This window comes from Lathyrus oleraceus, chromosome 5, assembly GCF_024323335.1.
Source record: "Lathyrus oleraceus cultivar Zhongwan6 chromosome 5, CAAS_Psat_ZW6_1.0, whole genome shotgun sequence".
In the NCBI taxonomy this organism is placed as follows: domain Eukaryota; kingdom Viridiplantae; phylum Streptophyta; class Magnoliopsida; order Fabales; family Fabaceae; genus Lathyrus; species Lathyrus oleraceus.
The window spans coordinates 169515960-169527950 of NC_066583.1; the positions used below are offsets into that span (position 1 = coordinate 169515960).

Below are 11991 nucleotides of genomic sequence, written 5' to 3' on the forward strand. Positions count from 1 at the left end.
GACGCGTAAGCATTTTGTTTGGGAAGTGGACACAAGAAAATGTGAATATAAGGACAAGAACATGAGGAGACACTATGCAAGAGGCATGCATCAATGTATAGCATGATGGATAGGGACCAATGTGTACATGAACCGACCAGTCATGTCATACGTACAACCAATAAACAAATGATGAACATATGTTTTGTACTTTTGTTTATTAAATTATAAACTCAAAAGATATAACATCCACACACTACTCATACATTGTAGGCATTTAAATAGGAAAATAAATAACTGTATAATCACAACTTCAAATAAACTAAGATACTTTCCTGTGTCTCCTCCTATGACTGGATGGTTGTTATTGAAACACTGGTACAAACAGATGGTTGATATTAATGCAGATTTAAGAACATGATAGAAAAGACACTAGAGAATATGGTTCTCTATTAGGACACAAGCGAGTTTCACAAAATTTCTGATAGGCTATTAAAAAATTTCGGGATGAACTAATATTGGAATTATCAAAAAATTCAGTACGGTTGAAATTTTATCGGTATTTTTAAAAAATATCATATTATATTGAAAATTTGAATCAATATTATATTAAAAGTTTGAATCAATATGAAATTTTCGGTAGTTCGATTTTATAAGATTTTTAACGGTTAGGATTTCACCGACTTTGGATGACTCTGATTGCACCGACTGTTTTGTGTGGTCTAGAATGAATACAAAGTTGTATAAATATGGGTCATCTGTTTGTCGAGAAAAACATCTTAAATTTCATATTCCTTCATTTTTTATTAAGGCAGGAGTGTACTTCAATAGAGTTGCACATTCGGTAGAGTTTCGCTTTCATATGACATCGCATCTCTTGTCGCCTTATCATCCAATTGAATGAATTGTTGTCTGAGACCGATAACAGAAAGGTGAGAAATATTGAATTTCGTGAAGATTAGATTGATACTGATGGAAGGATGAAATACAACATTATTGAGTTAAAGACCGATGAAGATTTGACAGTTATGTGGAGATCATTTTGCCGTAGGCTAACTAAGGGGCCAATTGAGTTAGATGCGAAGATTTCAAGATTTGTCGACGACATAATAAAGATGGTGAAACATCCAGAATCATTTGATAGTGTTTAGGTTTTCTTATTTATTATTGTTTTCTTAAGTTATGTAATCGTTTGTCTAAGTTATCTAACCATTTGTCAAATGTTAAGTTATGTTCATCATGCATCAATGGAAGTTCCAAAACGTTATCTAATAAAAAGGATTGTGAAAATATCTGAATAATTTTACACACAATATACAAATAATACATAAAAATAATAATAATAATGTCTAAATAGGTCCCCACGGACTATGTGTGTTGCCTGCGATAATCCAGTAAAAACATCATCATATGGGTTTATCAAACTCATGAGGTTATCCATAATAAATACAATCATCTGCATGCGCTGCTGGTCATTGGCATCAGTTGGAGGTGACAGCGGTTGCACGTCATCGACAGGTACTCCAGCATCGAAAGACCTAACATCATCTGTATGCTCAACAGGTTGGACGATGTAAGGATGTGATATGGTGAGGTACCACTCTAGGTAACCATCCTCACATTATCAGTCATGATGAACTCTCACTGTGCTATCTATAATGGCACGAGAAGAGCTGATGATGTTACTCTGAAACCACCTATCAATACTCACAGCTGGAACATCCGGAACTGGTCGTGGGATGTCCTGGACATAACTATACTGTCTCAGACACCTCTCAGGCAAGTGTCTAACAACTAAGGTTTCCCATCGCACATAATCAGAAAATGAAGAAGAAGAATCAAACTCACAGTGGACTATGTGACCTATGTATGATGTCCATATGACATCATCTACAGTCAGCGCATCAAGCCTCCTCATGTACTCTGTAACACCACCTAGATGTGCTTGCCTGGCCTTCCATCTCCTCGCCCGTGGGGTGCCCGTAGGGGTATCCTGAACCCTTCAGTCACAAATGATGGGGAAATGCTTGTATATGCAGCAGTGATAAAAGAACACAGACACACCAAATAATAATTAAGAAATGTTATTCGTAACAATTAAATAAGAATCAAACTACAAATAAGAATTTCAAGTATACCTGGAATAGATTCAAATAACCATCAAGTTATCTGGTCTCAAAGGCAATCGCAACTCCAAGTGTTGTATATGGGATGCTCAATGCAACGCATCCCCAAACCCAACTAGCATCGTCAAGGCTAATGACCAATCACATGTATCGAGCGTCAATATAAACATGAGACTTATCCACAAAGAGAGTACATGTTACTAGATGCAGCATGTATACCCTAGGAACAACCTCATACATATGTGCCTCCATAAGCTTGTCACACCTATTTTGAAGCCAAGACATCCGAAGGTGATCTCCCTTGTTAAAATCAGACCCATCTAGCACGACCTTCTCAGTAACTCCCAAATCTCGTAGAGCCACCATACATGCAAGATTCTAGCCAATAACATGAGCGGTGAAGAATCTACTGCCGATGGGGAGATGGAATAAAGAGGATACATTATCCAAAGTGATAGTCATCTCCCCAAACGAAATATGAAAGAAAGATGTCTCCTTGTTCCATCGCCCAACAAAAGCAGTAAGAAGTGAAGCATCGAGCATTGTGAGTGAGCAATCGGCAAATGAGAAAAGACCAAAATCATGTAGAATTATCCTGACCTGCTCAGACATCAGACTCTTAAGGAAGTTCTTCATCTTCGACCTGTGGGATGTCACCTTAAGAGGGAGACAGTCTTGTAACAACCAAATTTAAAAAAATTACCAGTTAGGTTTCAACACATCATGGAATAATAATAAATAAATTAAAGTTAAACATAAACTATATATACCCCTCCCTGTCATAATCGGTATGCCACACGATCAACATACTCGATAAGCATCGATCAGTCAATGGGTCCTTCTGAGAACTCTTCATCAGTGTGCATTGACGGCTCTGTCAAAGCAGGAGTCATAACCTTTGTATCAGCAGTAGCAGTATGGACCATATATGTGGTAGCCACCTCGTCAGTAACAAGGGAATCTGTCTTGGCCACCTCATATGCCATCTCATCAGTAACATGTATCACATATGTCTCGTATGTTGGATCATGAACAGTCTGGCATCGCACCTATTGAGCATGAACAACCTCAGCATCATCTCTGAGTCGCTCGTCTAATATCGCCACTCGGCGTCAAGTACTACGGGGTGCGCGTAACTGCCCTTGCTCAGCCAACAATTTCTGGTGTGAACCGATTGGAACTACTAGTCCAACCCATAGCTGGGAAGAATCTGCCTCAACAGCCCTAGCCTGGAATATCGCTCTATCTATGGCTCTGCCTGCAATAGTTTCGTCTTTTCCCCTGAATTTCACTACAAAAAGGAAAAAGGTAAAAAAAAATCAGTTAACTACCGCCAATTTCAATATTTCCCACATATCACTGGAAATTCTGAAATTTCCGAAAGAAAAAAAATCGACTTTTTTGAACTACCGGAAATTCTGAAATTCCTGGTACAACATTAAAAAAATACCTGGAATTCTGAAATTTTCGAAAAAAATGCATATAAAAATACCGGAATTTCTGGAATTCCATGTAAGAATCTAAATGATTGTCCATTTTTTTTTTGAAATTGTCAGTAAAAAGCTTATCTTTTTCAAGATTTATGATAGAAATTTTGAAATTTCCGGTATCGCTTGGAGATTTTGGAATGTGCGTAAATTCTGAGTGAATTTTGAAAAATGATTCAAAATTTTAAAAGGTTAATATAGTCATTTTATTGAGTTTGGGGGGTATCAAGTTTTATAATTTGATAGAATAGATAAAGTATTAATTTGTAAAGTATCCTCACTAATTATAAAAATTATCATTCTATCAAATAGTATCTCCTTTCATTTCCTCATAAAATCTCAATATAACCTTTTTTTTCTTTTCCGACAAAGTTGCATTAGAGCTTATGTTTTAATAAGAACTCTTTATACGGTAATGACTAACAATGGAGCAACATCCTTTCAAATTTTACGTCTCAAAGGAAGTACTTATGATAATTAGTGTATTAAAATGAAGGATATTCTTGCAACACACGATGTTGAGAGGTTGTTGAAAAAGGCTATAAGGAATTACAAGATGAAGATTATTTAACTCAAACACATAAGGATGTTTTTAAGGATTCAAGAAATAGAGATAAGAAAGCTTATTTCCTCATCAACCAAACATTGTATAAAGTTGAGTTTGAGAAAATATCAAATGCAACCATTGGCTAAAGAGGCATGGGAGAAGCTCCAAACATCTCTTAAAGGTGAAAACAATGTAAAGAATGTACGTCTCCAAATTCTAAGAGGTGAGTTTGGATGTGGCAATTATGGAAGAGGTTCAAATTTCACTAACACCATTTATAAGAGAGGAGAAACCTCAACAAGAGGACATGGAAGAGGAAACATAAACACAAGGAATTTTAAATCTCAAAGTCAATGTTACAATTGGAATAAGTTTGGCCATTACACCTTAGAATGTGGATCTTTCAAGAATATAGTTAAGGAGAATATTAACTATGTGGAAGAAAAGGATAAGAAGTTCGAAATATTGTTGCTAGCACATGAGAATAATGAAGGAAGCCGAGAAAATTTATGGTACCATGACATTACTACAAACAACCATATATGTGGAAAAAAGAGCATGTTCATAGAACTTAATGAACCAGTAAATGGAAATGTCTCATTTGGGGATGATTATAAGGTTCTGGTGAAAATCAAAGATAATATCTTAATTTGTTTTAAAGATGGATACATCAATTTATTTCAAATGTTTACTATGTTCCAAACATGAAGAACAATATTTTAAGGTTTGGATAACTTTTAGAAAAGGGTTATGATATTCACAAGAAAGATTTAAGTCTCTCCATCAAAGATGAAAAAAATAACCTAATCACAAAGGCACAATTGTCGAGGAATGAAATGATCATTTTAATATCAAAAATTGCACGGGAATCACCTGAATTTTTCTTATAAAAACAATAACCATACTCAAAACTATACACCTCAAAGACCATCAGGTTTCCAAGCTCAAAGACCAACACAGCCTATACAAGCTGCTCCTCAGAAATCCAACCTTGAGAAAATCATGGAAAATTTCATTTCATCTCAAACTCAACAAAATAAAGAATTCATGAACCAAAACGTTCATTAAAATAAGTTGATTACACAATTAGGCACCAAGGTCGACTATGTGGTAACCCACAATAAGATGCTTGAAATCCAGATCTCTCAAATGGCTCAGCAACAAGCTGCTCAGGGTACGCCAGGAGGATCATTTCATGGACAACCTCAACCTAACCCTAAGGGGAATGCAAACTCTATTGCCTTACTAAGCGGAACTACATATAATGAACATGTAGATCCTAGGCTGAAGAAACCAAAGCCACCAAAAAAGGATGTTGTGACCACACCTGAGAAACAACCAGTAAAGGAACCTGTAGAACCTGAGAGGCAAAGAAAGGAAGAAGTTAAAAATAAGGAAGAGGTAAAAGACAACCAGGTTTACATACTACCCCCTCCTTATAAACCACTGATCTCATATACACAAAGACTTAAAGAAACCAAATTAGATAACCAATATAAAAAGTTCGTAAAAATGATTGAGAAACTCCACGTCGAGATTCCCTTCACCGAAAACATCACCCAAATACCATCGTATGCCAAATTTCTAAAAGACATCTTAACTAACAAACATAAGCTTGATGATCCTAAACCTCTAGAATTCAACTCAATCACTGAAAAGAAACTAGCCAAAAAGGAGAAAGACCCCGAAATTTTTTCTATACCTTGTGTTCTAGGAAATCATATCATTGATAAAGCATTGCTGGATTTAGGAGCCAGTGTGAGCTTAATGCCTTTAGTTGTTTGTAATAGATTAAACCTAAGAGACATGCAACCAACTAGGATATCCCCTAAACTGGTCGATCGACCAGTTAAATATCCAATAGGTATATAGGAAGATATTCCAGTTAGGATTAGACAACTTTATATTCCAACTGATTTCGTTGTTATGGACATTAAAGAAAACGATGAAATCCCTATCCTTCTAGATAGACCCTTCTTATCAACAATTGGAGCCATAATAGATGTAAATAGAGGAAATATGACTTTCGAGGTAGGGGTGAAAAAGTAGAATTTATCTTATCCAAATTTCTAATGGCACCCTCCATAATGACTCATGTTATGCCATTGATATCATTGATGAGTGCATAAGAGAACTAGACCAAGACCAAGAAAAGCTCACCGGAATGATTAAACTACCCTCAACGCCTATAATAGAGGATGATAGTTTTAAATCCATGACACCCTTCATGGATGACAACCTTTATGAATGATTGGCACTCACCCCTGACCATATGCCTGGTCCTAAGAAACCATCAATAAAGCTTAAGGAACTACCAAAGAACTTAAGATATGAATTCCTTGACGACGAACTAAATCAACCAATTATAGTAAGTGCAACCCTAAATAAGGACGAAACTAATAAGCTCTTAGATATCTTAATAAAATATCCTGCAGCTCTAGATTATAACATTTCTGATCTTAAAGGGATAAACCCTTTTGTATGCATGACTGAATTATGCTAGAGGAAGATTTTAAACCTTTTATAGAACACCAAAGAAGGATAAACCCTATAACGAGTGATGTAGTTAAGAAGGAAGTGCTAAAATTACTAGAAGCTGGAATAATTTACCAAATCTCCGATAGCAAATGGGTAAGCCCCATGCATGTGGTACCTAAAAAGAGAGGTGTCACAATTGTACAAAATGATAAAGGAAAACAAGTATTAAAACGTATAACCAACGGTTGGCGTATGTGCATTGATTATAGGAAGCTAAACAAAGTAACCGTGAAAGACCATTTTCCTCTTCCTTTCATAGACCAAATGCTTAAACGTCTGGCTAGACACTCTTATTTCTATTATTAGATGGATTATCTGGATTTTTCCAGATTCCTATTCATCACGATGACCAAGAGAAAACAACCTTCACCTGCCCTTATGGAACATTTTCCTATCGATGAATGCCATTCGGTCCGTGCAATGCCCCTGCAACTTTCCAATGATGTATGATGTCAATCTTTTCAGATTTCCTTGAAGAAATCATGGAAGTTTTCAAGGAAGATTTCTCGGTATGAGGATCCAGTTTTAAAGACTGCCTAGATAACCTCGAGAGAATCCTAGAGAGATGCGTAGAAGTTAACCTTGTTCTAAACCAGGAGAAATGTCATTTCATGGTTACCGAAGATATAGTACTAGGACACATAGTATTAGAAAGAGGCATTGAGGTTGATAAAGCTAATATCGAGGTTATAGAAAACCTTTAACCACCGAAAATAGTTAGAGAGGTGAGAAGCTTTCTTGGAAACACCGGTTTCTACCAGCACTTCATCAAGGACTTTTCCAAAATAACCAAACATCTAACTGGTCTCTTAATGAAAGACGTCGAATTCAAATTCAACAACAAATGTCTAGAGGCCTTTAAACTCTTGAAACTTGCACTAATATCTGCACCTATCATGCAACCACCAGATTGGAACCAATAGTTCGAAATCATGTGCGATGCAAGGGATTACGATGTCGGTGTTGTTTTAGGACAACATAAAGAAAAAAATACTACATGTAACCTACTATTCCAGTAGAACCTTAGATGCCAACCAATTAAATTATGCTACTACTTAAGAATAGTTATTCGCAGTAGTATTCGCAATAGACAAATTCTGCTCCTATCTAGTTGGAGCTAAAACATAATATATATCGATCACGATGTCATTCGATACATAAATAGAAAAAAGGATGCAAATCCTAGACTACTTCTCTGGATCCTATTATTACTAGAGCTCAACTTGGAAATCTGTGATAAAAAAGGGCACTGAAAACGTGGTAGCATATCACCTTTCAAGGCTCTAATATCTAAAACCAGACCTAATACCTATAATTGATGAGTTTACATATGATAGAATTCTAATGTCAATTAAAACAAATCATGATAATAACCATGATGATGAATTGGAACTGAACATTGAAACTGACCTAGTAGTAACAAAAGTACCTTGGTACGCCGATTTTGCTAACTACTTAGCGGCCGATATTATACCCTCTGATTTAAATTATCAACAGAAGAAGAAGTTCTACCATTATGTGAGAAAATTCTATTGGGACGAACCTCTTCTCTTCAAAAGAGGCTCATACGACATATTTCATCGTTGTGTACCTGAGGAGTAAGTGGAAAGTATTATAACTCTCAGCCACTCCGTGCCATATGGCGGACATGTGAGCACATCCAAAACTTGCGCTAAGATTCTTCAAGCAGACCTTTTCTGGCCAACCTTATGGCACGATATCCACACTTACATTGTCAAATGTGACCGGTGCCAACACACTGAGAACATCTCGAGGTGCGATGAGATGCCTTTAAGAAACATCCAAGAAATGGAAGTCTTCGATGTCTGGAGAATCGACTTCATGTGACCATTTCCATCATCTACGGGAAACAAGTACGTTCTAGTAGCTATCGACTATATGTCAAAGTGGATCGAGGTCGTAGCCCCACCTACCAACGACACACGAGTGGTCATCGAGATATTTAAAAACTACATATTTCCAAGATTTGGATTACCTCGCATCCTTATAAGCAATGGCGGATCTCACTTTATTTCGAGAATTTTTAATAATCTTCTGAATAAGTATGGTGTAAAACATAAAGTAGTAACACCTTATCATCCACAAACTAGTGGACAAGTAGAGGTGTCGAATAGGGAAATCAAAGAAATCATTGAGAAAACAGTTTCCACTTCTAGTAAAGATTAGTCCCTTAAGCTACAAGATGCATTGTGGGCTTATAGGACCGCTTATAAAACCCCTATAGGTACAACCCCTTTTAAACTAGTTTATGGAAAATCATGTCACATACCATTCGAATTAGGGCATAAAGCCTATTGGGCTATAAAAGTCCTTAACATGGATTACCTAACGGCCAGTGACAATCGCATATTAGACATTCACAAACTAGAAGAACTCTGTCGTGATGCTTATGAGAATATGCAAAAATATAATAAAAGTAAAAAAAAAAAAGGTGAATTGTTGAATTAACTATTTTCTTAACAAGACTGACTTGTGTGATGTTTCCATTTTAGGTTTCAGATCTTTACATAGCCATTCCCACTAACTATTTTACAGGATATAAAGTTTTGACGACATGCACGTATGTTTCGGGGATGACAGTCAGAGGAACCACTATACGGTCCAATCTGAGAGACTGATGCTTCCCACCAGATACCCTAACTTTGCCTTCTTAGAAGCCCTAGGGCTCGAGGCGAGCACTAGGTACATGTGTTACCAACTGCAGTGGGAAGAATATGTTGAAGTTATGAGTGTTACCAATATGAACCTGACCTTAGAATTCCTTAGTTCCATGACCCACCAGCCTAACCATGGTCGTGGATTCAGAAGAGGCTTGATTACTTTTAGATTATTTGGACAAGAATATAAGTTTAACCATAAGGAGTTTGCTAACCTTCTAGGTTTTCAGAGAGGACTTGATGTTGTATCTGAACTTGCTACTGGTGATTTCATACATGAAGCTATAGAAACCTTTTGGAGTGACATTACCGGTGGAGGAAGTTATGACACTGAAATTCACCGTATTTTTGACTCCTATTTTGCACGCATTTTAGTTGTTTTATTGTTATTTTGTTATGTTATTACTATGTTTTTCTTTGTTTTCAGGTTTTCATTCTAATCGAAGCCTCGATCGAGAAAAGGAGCGAAAATGAGCTAAAAAGCCAAAAAATAAGCATTTTACACTTGTGGCTCCCCCTGTGGTTGGCGCCATGGGCCCAGCCATAATGTGTCCCAGTCTCAACCTCTCCTCAACTGCCACGTCTCCCACGATCTCCACTTGGGCGCTACAATTTCCTCCTGTGGCGGGCGCCATGATGTTGTGGCGGGCGCCACAAGAACAAAATGGTTCTCGCCCATTTTTAAACTAAAGGGCATCCTTGTAATCTCCATGTTTTTTCTTGCCTATAAATAGAACCTTGGTTTCATTTGTTTGATCATCCAAACTTAGTTACAACTAGGCATATATCAGTATTGTGTAAAAGTGGTAATCATTTCGCATCGGAGTGTTGCCACACTGTGAAATCGAGTCTGTAATCGAGTTTGGAGCACTTTGGAAGGAAGTTTAATCCTGCCGCCATTTTCATTTATGTTACGCACTTTATTCGACCCTACGATTGGAGCAGGTTTTATTGCTTTACATTTGTCTATTTTATTTTCCCGCACTGCCTTTATTTTGTTTACTTTCCCGCAATGCCTTTATTTTGTTTACTTTCCCGCAATGCCTTTATTTTGTTTACTTTCCCGCACTGCCTTTACTTTGTTTACTTTCCTGCACTGCCTTTATTTTGTTTACTTTCCCGCACTCGCACTTTACTTTGTTTATTTCTCGCACTGCACTACTTCCTTTATTTCTTGCACCGCACTACTTTAACTTATTTTCCGCACTCGCACTACTTTTATTTACTTTCCTGCACTCGCACTTATTACCTTCCTTTTTAAAAGTCTTTTATTTATCCGTTTTTATGATAAAAATTAAAACGCATTTTTACTTTACCATGTCTGGTTAAACCTATAAAGGTTAGAATGTAAGAATCATAATTGAACCGATAATCCGTACAATTGTTCGTAAAAACACTTAAGGGCTATTTTCACTTTCAAATTAAGTTTTCCCGCACTTAATTTCCATTGGGTAAGATCGAAAGTCGCCCGACGTCTGTTTAAACTTAGTTGTTTTTAACTATTTCAAATACAGCGAAAGTGCTTTGTTTAGTTCATTAGGAGTTTTTAACTTAAAAAGAAAAGTGATACGCGTTTATAAGTTTAGAGTCTGGTTCGTAAGAACCTCTTTTGGTTAAGAAATCCATGTCAAAATACTTTTCAACTTAGTCAAGACACTATATTTATTAAAAATAGGTTTACTACTCTAACGTAATGCGCGCCTTTTAATAAGTGACAATAAGAGGGTTTGATTAGGGAGTACAACTCGGTTTTGAATACGCGAAAGCGACAGTTCCCATTAAATTGGTTCTTTTCAAAGTAGGAAACACTGTCCATATGTAATTCTATTAGCAAATACTTGGATTATTAATTGATTATGTGAATTACATTCAGACTTGTCTTTATTAATTGAATTTAATTTAATACTTTATTTTTCATTGTGCACTCTTAAAAACCCTATTTCGATTACCTTAGATAAACACCGTAATAATAGATAAAGATAGATTGACATTTGATCTCTGTGGATTCGACAATCTTTTATATTACTATGACGCGTTCGTATACTTGCGAAAAACACGCATCAAGTTTTTGGCGCCGTTGCCGGGGACCAATTTCGTCAAATTTCGTACCCTGTTGTTATATCATTTAAACTTAGGTTGTTACCTGTCGGTCAATACGAAGGACTAGTAGCACCGAAAGCTTAGTAGATCCTCTGGCGGAACCTGAACGTTACGCTCGCGCACGTTTATTTTTCCATAGAATTAGGAGAGTTATGGCCGAAGATCAAAATCAAAGACCTCTTAAGGATTTCGCCCAACCATCCAACGAAGAACCTAGTTCTAGTATAGTAAACCTAACCACCCCAGCTAATAATTTCAAACTTAAACCCTCCCTGTTGCAACTAGTGCAACAGAGACAATTCGCAGGTCTTGCTACTGAGAACCCAAACCAACATTTAAAAATCTTTCTCCAATTAGCAGATACTTTTAAAACCAATGGAGCTTCTCCTGAGGCGATCCATTTAAGATTATTCCCTTTCTCCCTCAGAGATAAAGCCCTATCATGGTTAGATTCCCTTCCACCCAATTCCATAACAACTTGGGAAAACTTTAGAAAAGTATTCCTTGCTAGATACTTTCCCCCAAGTAAGACCGTC

At 36.7% G+C, this 11991-nt stretch overlaps 2 protein-coding genes across 2 annotated transcripts; both read left to right on the forward strand.

Moving 5' to 3' along the window:
- Nucleotides 1-4178: 4178 nt before the first annotated feature.
- Nucleotides 4179-4847, forward strand: LOC127079484 (uncharacterized). Its single transcript, XM_051019860.1, has one exon. It carries the CDS (start codon nucleotides 4179-4181, stop codon nucleotides 4845-4847), a length of 669 nt encoding a protein of 222 aa, XP_050875817.1.
- A 441-nt stretch (nucleotides 4848-5288) lies between these two features.
- LOC127079485 (uncharacterized) lies at nucleotides 5289-6011 on the forward strand. The gene has a single exon (XM_051019862.1). The coding sequence runs from the start codon at nucleotides 5289-5291 to the stop codon at nucleotides 6009-6011; it is 723 nt and encodes a 240-aa protein (XP_050875819.1).
- Nucleotides 6012-11991: the final 5980 nt, after the last annotated feature.